Source organism: Phycodurus eques, chromosome 19 (assembly GCF_024500275.1).
Source record: "Phycodurus eques isolate BA_2022a chromosome 19, UOR_Pequ_1.1, whole genome shotgun sequence".
In the NCBI taxonomy this organism is placed as follows: Eukaryota; Metazoa; Chordata; class Actinopteri; order Syngnathiformes; family Syngnathidae; genus Phycodurus; species Phycodurus eques.
In genome coordinates this window covers 620,527-642,216 of record NC_084543.1, presented here as the reverse complement: position 1 = coordinate 642,216, position 21,690 = coordinate 620,527, and the positions used below count along the sequence as shown (strand labels likewise).

At 47.5% G+C, this 21,690-nt stretch overlaps 2 protein-coding genes across 5 annotated transcripts; both read right to left on the bottom strand.

The window, feature by feature from the left end:
- Positions 1 to 2,091: 2,091 nt before the first annotated feature.
- Positions 2,092 to 8,920, bottom strand: pde6gb (phosphodiesterase 6G, cGMP-specific, rod, gamma, paralog b). Of its 4 annotated transcripts, XM_061706546.1 has the most exons (4): positions 6,362 to 6,851; positions 4,514 to 4,696; positions 3,556 to 3,596; positions 2,092 to 2,756 (listed from the first exon to the last, which is right to left on the bottom strand). In XM_061706546.1, exons 2-4 carry the CDS (start codon positions 4,657 to 4,659, stop codon positions 2,680 to 2,682), a joined length of 264 nt encoding a protein of 87 aa, XP_061562530.1. In that variant the 5' UTR covers positions 4,660 to 4,696; positions 6,362 to 6,851; the 3' UTR covers positions 2,092 to 2,679. The 4 variants fall into 4 exon arrangements, with proteins under 4 accessions (XP_061562530.1, XP_061562527.1, XP_061562526.1 ...); XM_061706543.1 differs by lacking the exons at positions 2,092 to 2,756; positions 3,556 to 3,596; positions 6,362 to 6,851 and adding exons at positions 7,352 to 7,665; positions 8,781 to 8,920 and having other exon boundaries at positions 4,610 to 4,696; XM_061706542.1 differs by lacking the exons at positions 2,092 to 2,756; positions 3,556 to 3,596; positions 4,514 to 4,696 and adding exons at positions 7,373 to 7,665; positions 8,781 to 8,920 and having other exon boundaries at positions 6,362 to 7,055.
- Positions 8,921 to 15,699: 6,779 nt separating this feature from the next.
- gprc5c (G protein-coupled receptor, class C, group 5, member C) lies at positions 15,700 to 21,372 on the bottom strand. The gene is made up of 5 exons (XM_061706330.1): positions 21,219 to 21,372; positions 18,914 to 19,937; positions 17,204 to 17,307; positions 16,978 to 17,101; positions 15,700 to 16,786 (listed from the first exon to the last, which is right to left on the bottom strand). Exons 2-5 carry the CDS (start codon positions 19,914 to 19,916, stop codon positions 16,782 to 16,784), a joined length of 1,236 nt encoding a protein of 411 aa, XP_061562314.1. The 5' UTR covers positions 19,917 to 19,937; positions 21,219 to 21,372; the 3' UTR covers positions 15,700 to 16,781.
- Between the last annotated feature and the right edge of the window lie 318 nt (positions 21,373 to 21,690).

The following is a 21,690-nucleotide window of genomic DNA, read 5'->3' as shown; positions in this document are numbered from 1 at the left end:
CTTTGCAATCCATAATAATAATCAATATATTTATTAGGGCCCGAACAGGTAGACCTGCGAGGTCCCTATTGTTTCTTTAGAAATTATTCTTATTATTATTTGAGTCATTCCAAATATGGCCATTTTTGAGGCACTAAACGTGCACGAAAACTCACGAAATTCGGCATGCACATCTTGTCTGCTGAAAACTTGGGTAATTTCACGAATTTCCAGAAAATGGCTCGGCAGCGCCCCCTAGATCGATGCCGAAAGGGGACCCAGACGCACAAAAGGTTCAGTGCGAGCGATATTGTAACTCCAACAGGAAGTGACCTATGACCTTTTGAAGGAAAAAGGTGTGTCATTTTGGCATTTTTTCAGGGCTCATATTTTTGCGAACTCCTCCTACAGCTTTCGTCCGAGTCGCTTCAAACTCGGTGTGTCTCATCTCAAGACATGGTTCCATTAAAGGTTATCAAAATCTTTTTAATCTGATGAACTATTTCACGGGGGCGGGCGTTCAAACTTTTCATTCCACGTTGCGCGACAAAACCTAAAATGCCTAAACTTAATCAAAAATCGCCCGACACCTGTATCGACCCCAGACGTACAAAGACGTCAAAGACACGCGTACCCTAAACCCAACAGCAACTTCGTAATCGTAAGGTTCGCCCTTTTCCGCGAGGTTGCTGTTCGTGGTGCGTCACACCTACAGCTACCAAACTCGGCGGGTACGTGTATTACCCCGACTTCTACAAAATTGCAATTACAACCGATACCCTAAACGCAACCGTTATTGCGGCATTGAGACGATGGCCGTCCTTTGATGTTGAGTCCGTGTGCGGAGCGCCTGACGCGAGTTGTCGTCGATAGCAGCTCTTCGATGAATGTGCATTCTGTTTCCGCTCGTGGAAAGTGTTGTGAGAAGAAGGATAGGACGAACTTTGGGGACCAAAAGAGGAGAAGGAGCCGCAAGGTCAACAACTGTGTGCTGACTGTTTTCATTTTACATTTTTTTTCATCATGCTACGCAGAGCTGCTTGGTTCACTTCTCTCTCACTTGTTTAGGAAATACTCTCCATTTTGAACAGTATTACTGTGTTTATTTACGGGCACTGTGTGATGTTAGATTCCATTCAACATTGAAAACATCTAAGACTGTGACCTATTGTTCCGAAAAGCTCAAAGGGTTGTTGGGCAATGATGCATTATCAAAGTTTAACAGTTTTACGCAACATGAGTAAAAGTAACAACGTATTCAGTGAAATAACTCATCAAGTACTGAATAACTTTTTTGCTTTGCTAACTTGATTGTTTTTTTGTTTGTTTGTTTTTAAATCTGAGCATGAACGTCAACTAAAATAAAAATCACTCAATACAATATGTGCAAGTTCAGATTTTGCTGAACAATATCACTTAGTCAAATTCAGCGACACGAACTCCATGTTTCCACCTGCTAAGCAGCACAAAACTGTGGGCTCATCAGGCGGATTACAAACACAGGAAGAAGGCTACAGTGGATATAAAAAGTATACACACCCCTGTTCAAATGCCAGGTTTTTGTGAATTTTGACGAATATAAATCATTTGAAAACTTTTTCCACCGTTAATGTGACCTACAATTTGTAACTTTTGAAAAGGCTTTGCCCTTGTCCTGCAGCAGTGGGGTCAACCTATGGCCTGGGGGCCATCCCCCGTTATTGTGTGACCTGCATTATCTCAATGTAACCGTTGCAAAAGTTTTGTTTGCACTTGACCAACAGTAGTGGTGTACTACCTACGGCCGGGGGGGCCATCCCCCATTATTGTATCGTCGTGCCAATACCCCAAGCCCCACTATGATAATCCTAAAGGTGACGTCCCCTTCTGTTTTTGTCACATTATTATTATTATTAAGGGACGGATTTGATTTTTGAAATGGGCACAAGGGCCAGCTCATTTGCAAACAACATAAAAAATAGCTATTAACATGTTGATTTTATGATTAATAATATTAAAAACAGAAGTAAATCATTTCCCAATGTAACGAATGAACAAATTATTTACAATTTTTCCTTTTTTTTTTTTAACAAGTTGACCAATTGATTCATAAAAAAAATCTCAAACAATATATTTATCATGTTTCAATTTATTAGTTAAAATTACTTATTAAACATTTAATACAGTATATATTTTTTTTTACAAAACTGTTGATTTCTACAATTAGATTTTAAAAATGTAAATGTAAAATTGTTTTTTACACATTTTTATTATAATTCATTTAACTATTACAGTGAGAGAAATGAATGAATAAAAAAAATAAAGACTACAGATAGACTTTTATGAACCTACAGTATTTGAGTAACACATATTACAGGACTCTCATGCTTAGCCACGCCTGCCATACACACTAACAAATACCGTACATTTGGATTTCCTTTCTCTCCCCCGCGGCGGACATGGCGGCCGTCGCACGGGGAAGAAAAGCATGCTGGCAGACAAATGGCAACCACGCAAAAGATCACACCCTAAACACGAGCAGATGCTGTGTCACAAGATCAAGATAGAAAAAAAAAAATATATATATATATATATATATATATATATATATATATATATATATATATATATATATAACAATCTCTTGTTCTATTTATTTTTGGACATTTTTTTTTGTGTGTGTGGGTATGTTCCAGTTGAGTGTCGACGGCCCGGGCGGGCTCAGATGATTCCGTACTGGGCCAGCTCGTGCAGCTCCAGATGGTTGAAGGCCTCCCACGGGCAAATCACAGTGATGTCTGAAACATGCACACCAGCAAATGCCATTCATCCATTGCGGCCTCACCAAGCCTCGATAATATTGTACTTTACAAACACATACTGTGCCGACATCAATACAAATAATCACCATTTGCACATCGTGATGTCATGCTGCTATTCATTCAATTCATTGTGCTGCCCCCTCTCGTGTGCCGACCTTGGCCACCGGGGGGCAGTATAATGCAGTCGCGCAGACAATTAAAGAAGACGAGTCAACGCGACTCTCTGGGCGTATTGCGGTGAATGCAATTATTTTCGTTGCCCCCCCCCGTCCCCACTGAGGATAAAGAATACATGTGTGCAAGTATTGCGATGTTATCCGACGACATGTGTCGTCGTTGAACTTCAATACTCCTCTCAATATTTCAATTACCATTCAGCAAATCCGCTAAATCGGTCTTTTGTCAGCTCTGCCAGGCAGATTTTTTATTTTTGTCAGTTTCAGAGAGGAAAGAAATATTATTTAAGTTTGCCTGTACTCCATGTGAGAAATAGGTTATTATTATGCACGTTTTTATGTTCCGATGTTTTATTCCTCAAAACTTTCAGGTGACATAGCAGATGTTCGAATTTGAATCGGTTTACACGGGCATGAAAATGAACGTTCTTACTGAATCGATATCAAAACATTTGAATCAATATTGAATGAAATGAAATCACAGCCTAAAGAATCATTACGCATCACAATGTAATGAATCCAAATCAAACTGTGAGGTTCTTAAGAAAATACCCAGATAAACACACACACACACACATCAGCGCGTGTGGAAAACTCACCGGTTCCTAATCCTTCCATTCCCGGGATATCGTCACCGAACCTGCGCACAAACGACAGCAAGTGACATCAGCGAGCTGGCCCGGCGAAATCGCATTTTGGAGATCTCTGTTTTTACCAATACGCAAGACACTCGACAGGAACTATTAGTTGTAGTTGTAGTTGTAGTTGTAGTTGCTGTAGAACTAGGATGGCTTCGACGACCGGATACAAATGTTTTGCACTTGGCCAACGATGATTCAGATTTAACAGAATTAACTGTAAAAAAATCGAAGTAATACATGTTTTCATACCAATTCCAGTATATTTACTCTTGAGTACTTACCAATACTGACACCAACAACCGATATCGCTCGTATATTTGCTCCAAGTTTCAATGAACAAAATGACAAAAAAAGAGGACGATGATTCGCCGATGTCAAAACTACCGCAGTGTAGCGCCAACTACTGGTGAGGAGGACTTGCTCAAAGCCACATTTTGTTTGTATCGGCAGCCTTCACGAGTACCCGATACATTGAAATAAAAGGACTCGATACCTAGAGGGGGCGTCGGTACTCGCGCGTCCCTAATAATATTAGCTCTCCACAGAACCTGCAAACCACGCCTGTACCTAATGTATTGTCCGTCCTTGTTTTTGGGAGGCAGCGCTTCATGGAGCTTTAGCGCCACCATTCGCTGCAAGGAAAGCAACGTGATTGGACGGTGGCTAGATGCTGCGAAGTGCCCCGGCGCCATCTAGCGGTGGGAGTCTGAAGCGCATGTCAGATTTTGCTCGGAATCATTCACTCGTTCGCTACTCCCGAGTGACTACAGCGAGATTTTCAGTGGACATTTTCGGAACTCTGCAGGTCCACGACATCAAAATGTAAGAAGCCAATTGCAAAGGAGGCGCTTCATCGGATCGTGTGCCTCGGGCCGAATCCCGTTCAGCGAGAGCGAAGTGTGTGGCAGTGTCGCACCCCTGCACTCCCTTCTTGGGGGGCTTGCTCTTGAACTGGCGCGTCTGCCTCTGCTTGAACTTGGGGGGGCCCTTGCGCGGGGTGGCGGGGCCCCCGCTCACCCGCGTGGCCGACTTGATCTCAGCTTTGGGCGCCTCCAGATTCATCTCCACCACCCTGGCGAGTGCGTGTGCCCACACTTGTCTGGGAACACATCAACGCGTGCACAAAAACATCCACACAGAAACACACACATGCAGACCCGTAAGCACAAAATGCATGCGTGCACCAAAAACACACAGCCAGGCACACGCTTGTATGTAATCTTCTTCCAGGTGGATTACTTGCAGTCCTTCCTTGCGATTGCAAGTGATGACATCATATGCCGTCAGCATGACCCCGATACGACCTAATCCTAATCCGGTGCTCGTGTTACTAATCTGGTTTTAATCTGGTTAGTGAGGACGAAGCACAAATGCTGAGCACGCAGTCCTGGTTTTAAGCGTCGCACACCTCAATGACAACCGCACCAAAAATAAAAACAACAGCAGCAGCAGCAGCAGCAGGAAAACACAACCAGTGCACAACAGAAAGATGGCACGCATGCACCGTTTCAAAAAGTTGTATTAGTGGGATGTACTAAATGTACTATTAATAAAAAAATTAAAAGTGGGTGCACGTTTGAATTCAATGTTTAAATGAAAAAAAAAAAAAAAGTGAACATTTTTCACTAAATAAATCCATATATTCATTTTCCGTACCACTTCTCCTCACGCGGGTCGCGGGCGTGCTGGCGCCTATCCCAGCTAATTTCGGGCGAGAGGCGGGGTACACCCCGAACTGGTCGCCAGCCAATCGCAGGGCAGGGCACATAGAAACAAACAACCATTCACACCTACGGGCAATTTAGAGACTTCAATTAACCTCGCACGCATGTTTTGGGGATGTGGGAGGAAACCCGAGTGCCCGGAGGAAAGCCACGCAGACACGGGGGGAACATGCAAACTCCACACAGGCGAGGTCGGATTTGAACCCGCAACCCCACAACTGCGAGGCAGATGTGCTAACCGGTCGGCCAGCGTGCCGCCTAAATGCATAGAAATAAAATAAAAATACAGTGTCATATCTTTAAACATTCACATTTACAATATTTATATTTCCTATTTTTGAATCAAAAGAAATCGTGAGAAATTTTCCTGAAACTTAGGCTGGCGACCAGTTCAGGGTGTACCCCACCTCTCGCCCGGACGTAGCTGCGATAGGCGCCAGCACGTCCGTGACCCGCGCTACGGAAAATGGACGGAATTGAAAATAAAACTTTATTTACAATTTCAAATGTAAAAAATCTGGAAGTGAATTTTCTTTCATCTTTTTTTACACTTAAAACCTAAAAATAAAATGTGACATCTTCTAACATTCAATTGAAAAATGTAAAAAGCGTGAATATACTTTTTTTTTCACAAACTATTTTAAATAAAACGTGTGCTATCTCGTAACATAAAACGTTTGTTCCATTGTTATTTAAAGTTTCCCAAACATTGTGCGCCGTCGCTCAACATTTGTAACTTTTTTGTTTGGATGTGGGCCGTGTTTAATTTGAATATGAGAACATCATAAGATTTTGTTTTTTAACTCCTCGAGCGGCCTCTTTTCATCAAAGCATTCGATCTTTAATATCACGAGCGGTATTCATCCTAAAGTGTGAGCGTCGTCCGCTAACGACGACAACCCTCCCGCGCCGAGTTTTGCCCTCCCTTTCTCCACGGTCGACGAGCGCGCGCAAGTTCTTCCGGAACTCGGAGGAGGCCGGCGGGACGCTCGCCGCGACGTTCCTTCCCGAATTTCTCCGGGCGGACGTGTTCTACTCACACGCGGCTCCGCTTGCGTGAAGGACGGCCGGACGAGAAGACGGCGGACGACGAGACGCGATCACGCTGACGGGGACGCTCTTATACGGCCGGGATTAGGACCGACACGCCTCCTCTCGCGGCTCGATCGATGGACGGAAAGACAGAGCGACTGGAGATGCATAGAAAAGAGCGAAAGATAGAGATAGACGGGATGGATGGAAAGAAAGAGGGATAGTTGACAGAATGAAAAAAGATAAGATGGCGCGAGACGGACGGACGGAAGAGGGGAGTGAAGGACGCGAACTGGCTCCGAATGACCTGAAGTAACCCTGACCGAGCCCCTGAAGAGGATGTGACTAATCTGTCATTTTCCGTCACTCCGTATTCGGCGGCGGCGGAACCCCGACGCAAGCGTGACCGCGCGCGCCGCGATCCCGGCGGACTGCGACATTTCACGTCACCGTGGTGACGAGCGGTTCGCAACAACAAGACAAGTCGGATCTGGCGGCGTTTAATTGGCAACACATAAATAGGATAAATATGTGCACATAATCACAGTAAGAATGCATATGCGTTCGATGGCGAGCGCTCGATCGTCCCGTCGTCGTAGCGGGCGTTCGCGAATCCCGCCCGTCCGCCCGTCTCGTCCCGACAACGTTTGACGCTCAGACGCTCCAAAGTCCTGCGCTCGGTCGTCTTCATTCTGAAAGGTTCTGCACACACGCAAACGGGACAGATGGTGTTGTTGTTGTTGTTGTTGTTCTTCTTCTTCTTTTTCTCGCGGGACTCCGAATACAATTCAAGTTGATTCCGATTTAGACAAAAGGTAATTTCGTTTTCCGCTAAAGACAGAAGTTGGCCGTGAACATGGACGGAATCGTCTCAAGAAATGCTTCCGGATTAAAAAAACCGCGTCGGAGCGAGGTACGACCGTCGGCCGATCGGCGAGGACGGACGACGACGGCGGCGGCGGGTTCCCGACGCAGAACGGTCCGCCCGACCGACTCACCGCGCCCGTGGCCGCGCTCACGTCTTGTTGAGGAGTCGTATCTCCATCTTCAAGAAGGCCTTGAGGTTGTCGTCGAGGACGTTCTGCTCGACGGCGGCCAGCGCTCGCTCGCCTCCGTCGTTGTAGAAGGCCAAAAGCCGCTCGGCGTGCTCGATCCACACGCAGTTGTGACAGCCGCTCATGCAGCAGTGGGCGGGGGCCGCGGGGGGCCCGCCGCCGCTCTCTGGCGGGGGGGCCGCCGGCGTGGGGGCGGAACCCGCGTCCGCGCACCGTCCGCGGACGTTCCCGTTGAGCCTCCGTGACATCACGCACAGCTGGAAAACACAACGTGAGCAAAGTTAGTCGGCTAAAGACATCGGCTGCAATTCTATATCATCAGAATGTTCCATTTTGAATTGAGCTTGTAAATGTGGGCCAGCAGAGGCCTGGCTGGCTGGCTGGACGGATGCATAGGAAGGCTGTTGACCTTTGGGTTCGTCACACAATTCCGCTAGACCGGGAGGGACGGTTTTGGTTTAACGCTTATAATGAACAAACAAGAGACAAACTCTCGAACGCCTAACAGCGACAGCAACTCTGTCAAGTCAAAAGAGCTCTCTCTCTCTTTCTTTCTCTCTCTCTCTTTCTTTCTCGCTCTCTTTCTCTCTCTCTCTCTCTCTCTCTCTCTTTCTTTCTCTCTCTCTCTTTCTCTCTCTCTCTCTTTCTTTCTCTCTCTCTCGCTCTCTCTTTCTCTCTCTCTCTCGCTCTCTCTTTCTTTCTCTCTCTCTTTCTCTCTCTTTCTTTCTCTCTCTCTCTTTCTCTCTCTCTCTCTTTCTTTCTCTCTCTCTCGCTCTCTCTTTCTCTCTCTCTCTCGCTCTCTCTTTCTTTCTCTCTCTCTTTCTCTCTCTCTCTCTCTCTCTCTCTCTTTCTCTCTCTCTCTCTCTCTCTCTTTCTTTCTCGCTCTCTTTCTCTCTCTCTCTCTCTCTCTCTCTCTCTTTCTTTCTCTCTCTCTCTTTCTCTCTCTCTCTCTTTCTTTCTCTCTCTCTCGCTCTCTCTTTCTCTCTCTCTCTCGCTCTCTCTTTCTTTCTCTCTCTCTTTCTCTCTCTTTCTTTCTCTCTCTCTCTTTCTCTCTCTCTCTCTTTCTTTCTCTCTCTCTCGCTCTCTCTTTCTCTCTCTCTCTCGCTCTCTCTTTCTTTCTCTCTCTCTTTCTCTCTCTCTCTCTTTCTTTCTCTCTCTCTTTCTTTCTCTCTCTCCTCCCTCCCCGTCAGTCAAGTGGATTTGTTCCACCTCCTGCCACCCAAACGGCCAAGCACAAATTCGGCGACCGCCACATCGCACGTTGAGCGCATCCAAACACAAATCATAAATCGCATTTCAATCGCGGACGGCGTAGAAAGGCGATTGGATCGGTTACGTGGCAGCTATCAATGCAATGTCGTTGCCTACCGACCTTTCGTAGAGACGCGGACGACCTCGTCACGTTTAGAGCCATATAAACCATTGTGGGAACCGAGTCAAGTGAATGTTCTCCAAAATGGTGTCAAAAAGAAAAGCTTCCAGGTGCTGAACCCAGCTCGACGTCCTTTCATTATCCCGGAAGCAAAAACGTGTAAACGCCGCAACGATTGGCCGCGAGGGACAATATTTGAACCAATCGGAAAGGAATGTTTGCCACGTTCACCAATGGAACACCGTGTGGGCGGTAACAAAGACTGCTCGCCCTGACAAAAACATCCAGCAGAGGTCAGTACCGTGCCGTTTGTCATTGCTTCCTAACCTGTAGTCAACCAACGCACATATTTGCCAGCAGATTCCCAATCACCCAAAATCTCACTAAATATACATAATGTACGCCAATAATGATGTTCTCGTCTCAATGTACTTACAAATGTATTCACTCTGTGAAACGCAGACCTGTTTCGTTTAGCACAAAGCTTTGATTCGGTTGTATGAATCTTCTGCCATTTAGTGTCAAGTTAGTCATTGTTCTGTCTGTCACAATACATCACTGGCAGAGAAACTTCGATGAACTAAGATACATTTGGAGAAATAATTATAGGTAGACACTACCGATCAATGCAAACTAGACCTAGCAGACATTCCAACAGCTTCTTCCCTCTTGCCATTAACTTCTTCAACAGCTAACCTACAATTCCATTGCAACATGCTGCCAATTTCGTTTTTGTCTTGAGTTTGTTGTCCCATTTCTGTGGGGCCAATGATGCATGACTCGTGCACTCGCTGTAGTAGTGTCGCCACGCTGCACTATTTGCATATCTGTTGTTGACCAATACTGGCCACTCATGCCAGAGTAGCATCGGCCCCACTTGCACACCGACTCGGGAGTATCTGCAACATTTGCACAATCGACATCGTCCCAGATGATCGCGCTACTCGTCACTTTAAACCGCATCCACCCCTTGAAGTATCGGCGCCCTTTGCGCGATGCTCATTGCGCCGGACTATTGCGAGATGAGTCATTCGAACTGCTCCAAGTGCTAGAGGACTTTGCATCTTTTTGCACAATTGTCCACAAAAAAATAAAAAATGTACCGCCATGACCAGATAACGAGCAACCCTTTATTGCTCAGTGACTGTTTTTTGTCAATGTCCTTATGTCTCAAAGTGTTCTGTCAATTGACTGTCTGTTGTCGTACTCGAGCGGCTCCGACTACAAAGTACGTTTGTAAGCTGCGCCCATGGAAACAAAACCTGACGACCGCCCGGCCCGGACTGCGGCGGTGTGGTGGGCCGTGACGTTTCCTTGAACAGAGAGAGCGAGTGAGAGAGAGAAATCAAGAGAGGGAGAGACTGAAAGAGAGGGAAATTGAGACAGACAGACAGAGAGAGAGCAAGCCTGAGAGCGAAGAGAAAGTGCGCTTCAGACAACAAAGTCGAGAAGAAAAGAAGAGATGCGATTATGAGAGAGCGTTTCAGTCGTGCGTGAAAGAGTTTCAATAGTGTGAATGTGAGAATTGCAGTCACGTGTGAGAGCATTTCAGCAGCGATCGTTTCAGTGGTGCTTGTGAGAGAACGTGAGATCGCCTCAGCAGCGTGTGTGGGAGATGCTCTCACACTCTCACTATCCGCGTGAGAGTGTTTACGCTGCCGAAACGCACTCGTCCGTGTGCAGCCGTTTTTGCCGACGACCGTCTGTTGACGAAGAATGTCACACGCTCATTGGGTCATGCAGTCGAGTGTGTTGTGTGTATCGTGTAGTGTGCGTGTGTGCAGATGTGGCGTTCAGGTGTCCCGCCGAAGGTTTCCTGACAGCGCCGTCTTTGTCCCGAGCGTACAAAGAGAACCCTGTCGTTCCTCCTCCTGCGAGCGCACCGAAAACCTCCGCAGCGTCGAGTTGGAAATGCAAGCGAGAAGTTTGTTTTCCACGTTCTTGCACTTCTCATGTTGTTGTGTCCATCCATCCATCCATTTTCTGAGCCGCTTCTCCTCACTAGGGTCGCGGGCGCGCCGGAGCCTATCCCAGCTGTCATCGGGCAGGAGGCGGGGTACACCCTGAACCGGTTGCCAGCCAATCGCAGGGCACATACAAACAGACAACCATTCGCACTCACAGTCACGCCTACGGGCAATTTTGAGTCTCCAATTCATGCATGTTTTTGGGATGTGGGAGGAAACCGGAGTGCCCGGAGAAAACCCACGCAGGCACGGGGAGAACGTGCAAACTCCACACAGTCGGGGCCGGGGATTGAACCCGGGTCCTCAGAACTGCGAGGCTGACGCTCTAACTCGTCGGCCACCGTGCCGCCATGTTGTTGTGTTTTGTGCTAAAAGATCGTTTACGAAAGCGTTCGTGCTGAACTGTTTCTGTCGCCGCCCTGAGGTGGTGAAAGGAATGACAACGCCGCTGTGTTGAATTTCACCAGCAAAACCTGTTTTATCACTTTGGCTGTGACGTCATGTCCGCTTGTGAAATCACTCGTTGATTGAGGTATTTTAAATAGTAAAACATTTCTTTTAGCCTATTAGTGTACAATAATTGCTTGCATATGTCATTTTTGGAATGTTGGGGGGAATTACAATTAAAAGCAGAGAATAGGTTATTCCTTTATTATTAAAGATGAACTATCGCGGCCCCAAAAATGACACACCATTAGGAAAAGAAGAGTTTTTAAAAAGCCTGCAAAATGTGAATGACTAAAGAAATGACCACATGTAAAATAAGGCTCTGAAGTCTTGAAAAATAAGGCCCACCCTCGAGCTGCAGGACTGCGTGGGCGTGTCCGCTGAAGGTTACGCGGACAGCCCTTCACCTGTCGACCAAATCCGTTCGCTGTCGACGGCTACTGGCCGAATAACGAGCCGCTGTGGTTGTGCTTAAGAAATAGTTAACTTTCCCGCGTGTCTGTTATGCGGGGAGACCCACACGCAACAACTCAAGCGAGGCGCTGACGTACTAAACGACCCCGCCGCGGTTGAGCGCGCACATTAGCTCGCGGGCTAGCGAACGTAATAACAAGTTAGCTTTCCCTCAAGTGTCTCTGTTGTGCGGATCTATGTGCGGCACATGGCGCGAGGCTGGCGAGTACAGGATGGAGCAGACACCGCTACAGGAGCCCGCTAGCGGCTAATACGTAGTCGCCTAGCCGCTAGTAGCAGGCCGATTGGTAGTGAAGCCGTCCAAATGCTACAACAGAGACACAAGCCCGAAGAACACAAACCACTTTGTTTGGGTTGTGGCCAGAGCTTGTTGGCTAACTGCACGACGTAGTTGCGCTTGAAATGGCCAAGCTATTATTACGAAGTAACTCGAAATTCCAGCGAATAGCCATAAACGGGGCTCGTTAGTCATATAGCGCCAGAAAGTACACACCCACCCGTTGCGGTCACGGGGCTAGTTTTTACCCGCGCCCCCCAAAATTCAGTGACAAGAGAGTTTGAATTTACAGCTCAACAATTCGGTACCATACATATTGTTCTCTGTCTTTGCACGTTTTCAGCATTTACTTTCAAACATAGTTCATGTATTTACAAATGTGTACATGACTTTGGTTCAACTTTAAGATAAACTACCTGTATTTTATACTTCATCTACAAGTAACATGCATTTTGTTTAAAAATCAAAAGTTCCCCAGCGATGGCTTTTAGTTTGTTGATCAGACCAAGAGGAGGAGCCTGTTGGTGGCGCTAATGAGTGACAGAACGAAGCGCGACTAACACGAAGGCAAAAACTCCCTCGTTACCAGAGCAACAGCCATCTCCATCTGGGCAAAGGTCAGGCGCAGTCAGTGCCCAGAAGGTCCATGAACGCATCGCGTGTGCGTGTGAAGGTGTCAATATGGATAACGTGGACCCAGTGACAGCAACGACACTTTCATCAACACATAATGGCAACACTTCTACCGTGCCACAACACAACATACCACAAAACTACACTAAATGTCGTTGTGCAATAAAACAAACGACACTACACAACATTACAATACACTATACAGCATTACATAACTTTAGACTACACTATAGTACACTACACAGTACAACACTAAACTACACTACATGTTACAATACACTAAACATCACAACAATAAACCACACAACACTTAAATTAAACTATACCAAGTACAAAACTAAACTACACAACACTACATTCCAGGATACTAGGATACTACACTACACGACGCAACACAAAACTTTACGACGATACACAACTCTTCACTCCACTACACCAAAGTAAAGTAGACTACAGGACACAAAAAACAAACCCACACCAGCGATTCCCAAGCAGGATTTTGTGATGAGAAATCATCCAAGAAATTATCCAATTTCACTTGAAAATCATTTTTCATGAACTACAAATCTATCTTTGTTCATCTGTCCGTGCCAGCGACATATAGTGACAGCCAGACCAGCAAACAATGTCCTACGCCACACGCACGCGCGCGTCGTGCTCGTGAACGTGTTGAGAAGGTTTTTCGAACGATCTCGCACTGAACGAGTCGCAACGGAAACAAAAATCGAAAAGAAAAAAAAGCGAGAGAGACTTTCTTGCTATGACGCGCTTATGTGACGTCACACAAACTTGCCACAGCAACAGCTGACGGACGTCAAATCAGTGTGCGAGAGCGTGACGTGTTTGGGCGTGTCAATCACGTGGTTGCCAATCAGGCGCGACCGCTCGAAAGCTTCCGCTTGCTGAAATAAAAGATCAACAACGCCGCTTATCAGGCGGCCGCAGCAGCGGTGGGTTAGCTTGTAAATGAACACACACACACACACACACACACACACACACAGGGCCGGCCCCGGGCATAGGCGACCTTGGCGGTCGCCTAGGGCGCCATCTGCTGGAGGGGCGCAATGCCAGCGCCCTCTTCCTCGGGAAAAATATTTCAATAAAATCATTAAACGTCCACTGGCGCCCCCTCTACGTGTCTGTCTTGAAAATAACAAACACAGTTACAAAACAAGCTAAAGTAACTATGTTTGTCACTTGGAGAGTCACGTCACATGACGTGGGGTCAACGAACTTGAAGAGGAGAGGACAAGTGATTTGAGTGACAATTTTTTTTCCCATAATGAAAGGACAACTAAGCCCTCGGGCGCACAGTTCCGCAAAAGAAGAAAAGCGGAGGAGGAAAAGAAATCAAAATATAAAGCTAACGTTTTGTCAACATATTTTGAAAATATCGTTTTGTGTAATGAACAGTTTTTAGCTAGCTTGAAAGAAAGTAAGCATTAGCTTAACACGCTAATGTCGGGTGAGCAGTCGTCCTCTTTTTTTGACACCTAAAAATGTGTCCGGGCGAAATTTCAAACTAGTCAGGGATTCTCGAAGTACTACTACGCTGCCCTTGTCACCGGTGCTTATGCGGTCATTAAGTGACCGATTACTCTCCTTTTATGAGTAATGCATAATCATAGCTAGACAATAATAATCTTATGTAGACGAAATTAGGGTTAGAAGGAAGCAAAAGATGAATTATTTAATGTTAAACTAAACATGTAAAAGAACAGTGACCTCATTTGCTGTGGAGAAAATAAAAAAAATTAGTAAATCTAAGGCTAGAATGTGACATAGAAATTACAAATTTGTGTAATAGCTCTCTCTCGTAACTACTTATTCACAATAACATATTTTCTGGTATTTTTGTAGATATTTCTCAAAATCCTAAATGTAATTAAAATGCAGATGCCAATGCACTTACAAGCATCTCATTGCTAGAGACAAATGTAAGCAATGAAACTTCTTGAGGAACTGCCAAACTACTCAATGCAAAATTAAAATGAGACAAAAGGAAAATGTTTCTTGGTCAGTGAGTCAAATCCAGATGAAAGCGGCACTTATTTGCAATAACTTGACAACTAACTTTTAACATGGAAAAACAGACAACATAAATTCAAATGTCAGGAAATGCCCAATCAAAATGATTACAAATGATAACAGCAAATACTCCCTCCTCTGGTATACTGACTGGTATACTGCTCGGTCTCTGTTGGGGTAGGGGAACATTTATTGACGTCACCCCAGAGAACTCTGCAAACGTCAAAATGACCAAAACTGTCCAGAACACAGTGAAGAAGAAGAAAAAAAAAAGGGAGCAATGGGAGCATGACAGGTCAAGTTGTTGCAGCTTTTGCTTTGTCCCCTTAGCTGTCGTAACAGCCATGACTCGAGTGATTCGATTGGCAGTAACGAGAGTCATCCGTCCGTCCATCCATCCATTTTCTGTACTGCTTATCCTCACTCGGGTCACAGGCATGCTGGAAGAAAATGTTCTGTTTTATAGTTTAAATTGTGTGGCATGTTTGGACTTTTTTGAAAGCTTATTTAAATCATTGATGAAGGGGGGCGCCGTATAACATTTCGCCTAGGGCGCCACATTGGCTGGGGCCAGCCCTGCACACACACACACACAGTTGAACGCACACTCATGCACATTGACTCACACACACATGCACAGAGAGACTAGCACAGAAACACACACACTCATAGCATCACAGACACGCGCACACTCATGCACACAAAAATAATTACATACACAGACGCACACCACAAATAGATCCACACAAAAACTCAAAATGCACGCATAGAGACGCACACACACCTACACGAACACGCATGTGCAATAACACACAGACAAACAGGCACAGACATAATCGCATACAGATATAATGGGCAAACACACACACACACAGAGCAACAGAGTTTGCAGATGTTAGCTGGCATCCCTTGGCAACAGGAAGCAGCCAACCAATGTCCTCTGATGACCTCGGCCACTTTCCTCAGGCGGGACTACGATGGAAGGCTGACGCCGGACGGACTCCAATTCCCATGAGGCTTTGCAGACTCGTTAGGACAACACCAAATGAGGCAGGAAATGAGCAAATGTGTTTTTATTGCAGAACCGAACAAATGAAAAGCTTTGTGAAGAAATACGGACCTTAAAGCGATAATATGCGCAAAACTCACTTCAACTATTCAATATCATCACACTTATATATTTACATTGCATTACCATGTAGAAGCATTAACACATATTATATATATATATATATATATATATATCCATCCATTTTCTGTACCACTTATCCTCACACGGGTCGTCGGCATGCTGGAGCCTATCGCAGATATCTTCGGGCGAGAGGCGGGGTACACCCGGAACTGGTCGCCAGTCAATCGCAGGTCACATACAAACAAACAACCGTTCGCACTCCCATTCGCACCTACGGGCAACTTACAGTCTTCAATCAACCTAGCACGCATGTTTTTGGGATGTGAGAGGAAACCGGAGGACCCGGAGAAAAACCACGCAGGCCACAAGGAGAACATGCAAACTCCACACAGATTGAACCCGGGTCCTCGGAACTGTGAGGCTGACGCTCTAACCAGTCGTCCACCATGCTGCCCACACATATATATATATATATCTATATATATATAGATATAATTATAATTACAGCAAGACACACCGCCGCAAACATTTGTCTCGTATGGTGAAGTGTTGTGAATTTATGTACTCAAGTGTTATTTACTAAGATAAAATAAGCTTCATTTTTGCAATGCGGACATTTGCAGTATTGCAAATTGTATTGTAGCATAATCTAGTGCCATGTAGTATACTGTAGTGTTGTGAGGGTTAGTCTTATGTTGTCTTGTGTAGTGTTGTATATTGTTCTATAATCTAGTGCAATGTAGTGTAGTGGTGTGCTGTGTAGTTTAGTATAGTGCAGTGTGGTTTAATATTGTACAGTGTTGTGTCTTGTGTCGTTTGGACACACTAGTGCACATGACCATAAAGGACGTGTGTATCAAACATGGAAAAAAGAAACATGGAAAAAGTATGAAAAGTCCTGCCTTCCTTTCTCCAGTCTTGCCTCATCCCGACTGAGAGAAGAGAAGGTCAGAAGGTCAAAGGGCGTCCGTGTGGCAAAGTCCAGACGATCATCAGGGCAGAGACGGCGGCTTCACCACTGAGGCGTCCTGTGCGACGCGTTAGCCTGCTGACGCGCACGGAAGAAGAACAAGAGGCGGTGGTTGCTATGGTAACATCAGACAGGAAGTATGTGACGGGATACCTACGCTGTTTCCGCAAAAAAACGTATGAACAGACACACGCGCGCACACACTACGGCAACAGCAAACAGAAATGAGTGAACGCGTGGACCTACGCTGTTTCCGTTTCCGTTACCGTGAGAGGCGTCGCCCACGTCCGCCGTGTCCGCGGCGTTCGCGGCGCGCACGCCGACGCTGCCGGCTTCAGAACGGGCCGACGCTCGGGGAATGACGGAGTCGTAGGACGCTTCCGGGGGATTCTGCGGGGTGGGAAAGCAAATCGGAACAGTTCGTAGACGGCGCACGCGGGAGCGCCTGGGATCGCCGCACGTGTCTGGATCCCGTCAGCGTGGCGTACTCACGGCGGCCGCGCGGGCTTTGGCGATGAGGGCCAGCTCGGTGGGCTGGTACACGCAACTCCTCAGCTGGCCCGTGTAGCCGCCGTACGGAGACACCGCCGCGGCACCTGCAACCGCACGGCAACAGTCGACGCAGAACAACAGTCAGCACTCGGCGGTACGCTAGTTCCATCCCGAGACTTACGATCGCAACTCGCTGATCTGTCGGTAACTTCGAGAGCTAAAAAGAAGTCAGCAAGTCCTAGAGGATTCTCTGTTTGGGTTCCAGTTCTCCGCAATACCCTACTTGTGTGAATTATAGCAGGCACCTCTTTAGAAACTGCACTTGAGAGTCATTTTGACACTCTTGCATTGAATTCAACCACACCGAGTATGCAAATTGCCTCTGACATCTGGATTTTGGCCTGTTTGACTGCCGCTTCTCCTCCCTCTCCCCTTGGGTTAATAACTGTTTGGAACACCCTGATGCTCTGGAGTGCATTTTGCACAGTTTTGTGTTGTGTGGTGTGACCAAGGTGTCAAACGGGGAGGAAAAGGTTGCCATGCCTTTGTCACTATGGAGACGAGGTCAACACAGGCAGCACACGTTTGTGCCGGGATGCGAAGGGGCGCTCAGGGATGCGGTTAGACATTAATGTTACACATTAACAGGAAGCTCCGTATTCCCAAGTGGAAACTAACGCCATCTTGTTGACTCAATGCGCACTTCCCCCCCCAGGAGATGGTTTAACTTTGTCTAACGTTTGAAGGGAATATAGAATACTTTATATTCTAATATGTAATTCTAACTAGTTTGGAAGAGAATGTGTATTGGCGTATACTGCAGGAAGGCCCCCAGCGGGGGGTATGTGGCCCCCATCAGGGGGTATTTGGAGACAGATGGCAAAGAAGAAAGGAACTGCGGGGAGCCACAATAAACATTGAATGCAGGAGACATCGGCAGGCGACGTCTGGACCCAGATCAGATAGTCATCATTTGGCCGAACAACGATGACGTCAGATTACGGACCAATCGGACGACAGCGATTCCACACCGGCCTGTTTGAAACATTGTATAAGTCTGGGGGAGAGTCAGATAGTTTTTGTTCTACGACTGTATCTGCTAAGAATAAGTTAGGGTAGTTACGAAGCCAGAGCTCTGCAAAATGTATAGACTCCTCTGTCAGGAATAAATTGGTTGCTTTTGATACATTGTTGTGAACGACGTTCTTTCACGAAAACGAACACGCTTGGAACCACGGAAATGAGGGGATTTTAAAACACAGGTTCCTTCACGTTAAACATTCATGTAGGTTACAAACAATCACCGAGAGCACAGATGTCAAATCAAGTGCATGCGCAGGCAGCAGGTGGCGCTATCACCTCCAGCTGAACCCTCATTTTACATCCATCCGTCCGTCTTCTATACTGCTTATCTTCATTCGGGTCTCTCGGGGTGAGCCGGAGCCTTTCCCGGCTGACTTCAGGCGAGAGCGGAGGTGCACCCCGGACTGGTCTGGACTGAACTCGACAAACAACAGACTGGACTTCATGTTTTTGGAACACGGGACCAGGGGGGAGAAAACCAACGCGAGCACAGGGAGAACGTACGAGCGGAGCCGAGATTCGAACACTGAACCTCAGAACTGCGAGGCAGGTGTGCTAACCACAAGATCAACATGCTGGCCCTCCATTTTCTCGCTTGTTTGTTAAGAATAAGTCGCGTGTGCGTACCTTGTCCGGGCTCGTCCACGGAGAAGGCTTTGTTGTCCATGTTTCCCGCGAAGACGTTGTTAGGGTTCAGTTCCTTCAGGATGTTCTCATAGCCGACGCCCCGACCCGGGTACGGCGTCTCCCCGAAGTCGGGGCCACGGTCTCCGTCCCCGGCCGAGCAGCACACTTGCGGGACGGTGACGAGCGCCAGGAAGACCCAGGCGTTGGTCACCAGGGCGACGCCCAACGCGGGGTCATCCCACCGGGGCGCAAAGTTCCCGTGGACGTACACGGCGATCCACGCCGCCCAGATCCCGACGGAGAGGAGGGCGCACGCCAGGATGAGGGCGCCCTCCCTCTTCCACCGCTTGGTTTCTCCCGCCACGACGCCCAGGCCTGCGCCCAGGGCGGCGACGAGGAGCGCCATCACGTAGATCAGCGCCATGGCAAAGTCCGCGTTGGCCACGTCGCAGGGCACGGCCGTGGCGGCGGCGCCGCCGCCCTCGAGCCCGTCCGCGGAGTTGCCCGGCCCCGGCGGGCGGCGCGCCACCGTGATGATCAGCCACTCGGCGTTGACGAGCACCTCCACCGACCACAGGGCCGTTGCGACGAGGCACGAGCTGCACGCCCGCGGGGCACGGTCGGTCCTGGCCAGGGCGTTGAGCCGCACGCCCTGAACCAGGAGGCACGAGAAACAGCCGGCGAAGAGAACGCCGAACAGGAAGCGGCGCGACGCACAGGTGGCGAAGTTCTCCCCCACGACGAAGGCGAATGTGAGGCCGAAGAGGCCGGCCGTGCACACCAGGAAGAGGGCGTGCAGGGCCACCGCGTTCCTGCGGTCGGGGTCCCGCGTGAAGGGCACGTTGGCGAGCAGCGCCGTGAACAGGACCAGGCTGACGACGACGCCGGCCGACGCCGACGCCTCCAGAACCACGCCCCACGCCGCGTCCAGGTCGCACAGCTTGTAGTAGACGGACGACACCGCCGGACCGCAGCCCGCGGGTCGGCTCACGTCGGACGCCATCGCCCTCGCCGGCACCACTTCCTGTTCACACGCGCACAAATGGACAGAGTCGCATTGGAAGCCGCGAGTGGTGAGGTGAGAGAAACACGTGAATGTTTAACCCACGCCAAATATTTCAACTTTCACGTGGGTGAAAGTGCACAAATGCCGTTGGGAACGTCTCGCTTCGCAAAAGCAAATCTAGCGCACGCGCGCACTGACGGCATGACACGCAAAACGGGACGTACGCTCCCAACTTGGGGAAAAGCTCTTCTGATTTTCTGTCCATTTCCACAATGACACGCCGGGACGGGTTCGGTGTGGAAGAAGAGCCCGCCCGACGAGGGGACGGACGTCCCCGCGCACAGACTCAACGGGCAAGAGGTTCAAAACGTCCTGTAGTTGATCGCGATCGTGCGTCTACTGTAGTTATGCGTACTGCAGTTTAGTGGCGTGTTGGTTAGCATACTGTCGTGTATTCCGGCGTATTGTTGTGTAATTTAGTTGAGTGTTGGGTCGTGTGTTTGTACAGCAGTATAGTGTGGTGCAGTGAGGTGTTGTGTCGTTTAGTATTACAAAGTGTTGTTGGAGTGTAGTTTTTCGCAGAAGTGTGATTTTGTGATGTAGTGTTGAGTAGTTTCCTTTAGTGCGGCGTTGTTCAGTCTAGTTTACAGTACTTTTGGTTAGGGTCGTGTGGTTTAGTGTACTTTAGAGTAGTAGGATCGTGTAGCCAAGTTGTGAAGTGACGTCTAACGTACTCTCGTGTACTTTAGTGTTGTGATGAAATGCGGTGAAGTGCCGTGTAATTTAGTGTTGTTCTGTGTAGTTTCTTGCAGCGTAATGTTGTGTTGCGCTGTGTTGTCTAGTTTAGCATAGTGCTGGGTAGTATTGTGATGTGTAATTCGGTGTCGTCACATGACCTCGCGTCAGTCACGGCTGGGCGATAGCAACAAGGTCTCTGTGACGGTTGCCATGGTGCCCCGCGCCTTGGCATGATTGGCATTTCTAAAGGATCCACATCCCGATGGTCATGCAAATGATAATGATAATGCAGCTCGCAGATGGGAACACCACACAATGCTCCTTGGACAAACCCCCCCAAATTAGAAACGTGGCAAAGTGAGATCTGCTTGTTAGCGTCATTTGTTGGTGTTTTGCTCAATGTTACAAGTACTAATAAACAGTCAGAAGTAACCATACAATGACACAAATACATCCAAAGTAACAATGATCCTAGTGTGTGTACACACAAAACACACACCCGCACACAAAGATGGTCATGTGAAAGAGCGCAAATGGAGCCAAAGTGATGCGTTCACGTACCTGATCAGATTCACGTGATGAGATCAGTCGACGCAGGAGGAAAATGTTGGACAAACGAGACGTGAAACTGACCACAATTCCGTTTGTGTGGCAAACGAGAAAATCCTTTGCGAGGTCGAGACACCTGAATGCAGCACAAGCACAAACACCACCACTGTACTACAACTAGTACACGCACGCGCGCGCGCACGCACAATCGCGCACACGCTCGAGTCAGCGTGTAGCGACGCCTGGTGGTGAAAAGCCCACATGTGATTTTTGACAAATTGTTGCAAATGATAATACTGTACTGCTGCAAATACGTTATTTGTATGTAATCTCGTCAACATATGCGCATTATCTTATGTAAACATGTATCATGTTAGTCATCTGTTTTTAGTCTTATAGTCTGTATATGTTTAAGATCAAATTGAATTAGAAATCAGAATGGAAAACAGTGACAACCAAATATCTTATGACAATATACAGTAGA

Excerpts from the sequence above, each read along its gene's own strand:
- pde6gb (XM_061706542.1), bottom strand. The coding sequence starts at position 8,831 with ATGGTTTATATGGCTCTAAACGTGACGAGGTCGTCCGCGTCTCTACGA. Across the intron at positions 7,666-8,780 it reads CGTCCGCGTCTCTACGAAAG|CTGTGCGTGATGTCACGGAG; the intron begins GTCGGTAGGCAA and ends TGTGTTTTCCAG. Across the intron at positions 7,056-7,372 it reads ATACGACTCCTCAACAAGAC|AACCTTTCAGAATGAAGACG; the intron begins GTGAGCGCGGCC and ends GCGTGTGTGCAG.
- gprc5c (XM_061706330.1), bottom strand. The coding sequence starts at position 19,916 with ATGGCGTCCGACGTGAGCCGACCCGCGGGCTGCGGTCCGGCGGTGTCG. Across the intron at positions 17,308-18,913 it reads CGTGGACGAGCCCGGACAAG|GTGCCGCGGCGGTGTCTCCG; the intron begins GTACGCACACGC and ends GTGCGGTTGCAG. Across the intron at positions 17,102-17,203 it reads CCAAAGCCCGCGCGGCCGCC|AATCCCCCGGAAGCGTCCTA; the intron begins GTGAGTACGCCA and ends CCCACCCCGCAG.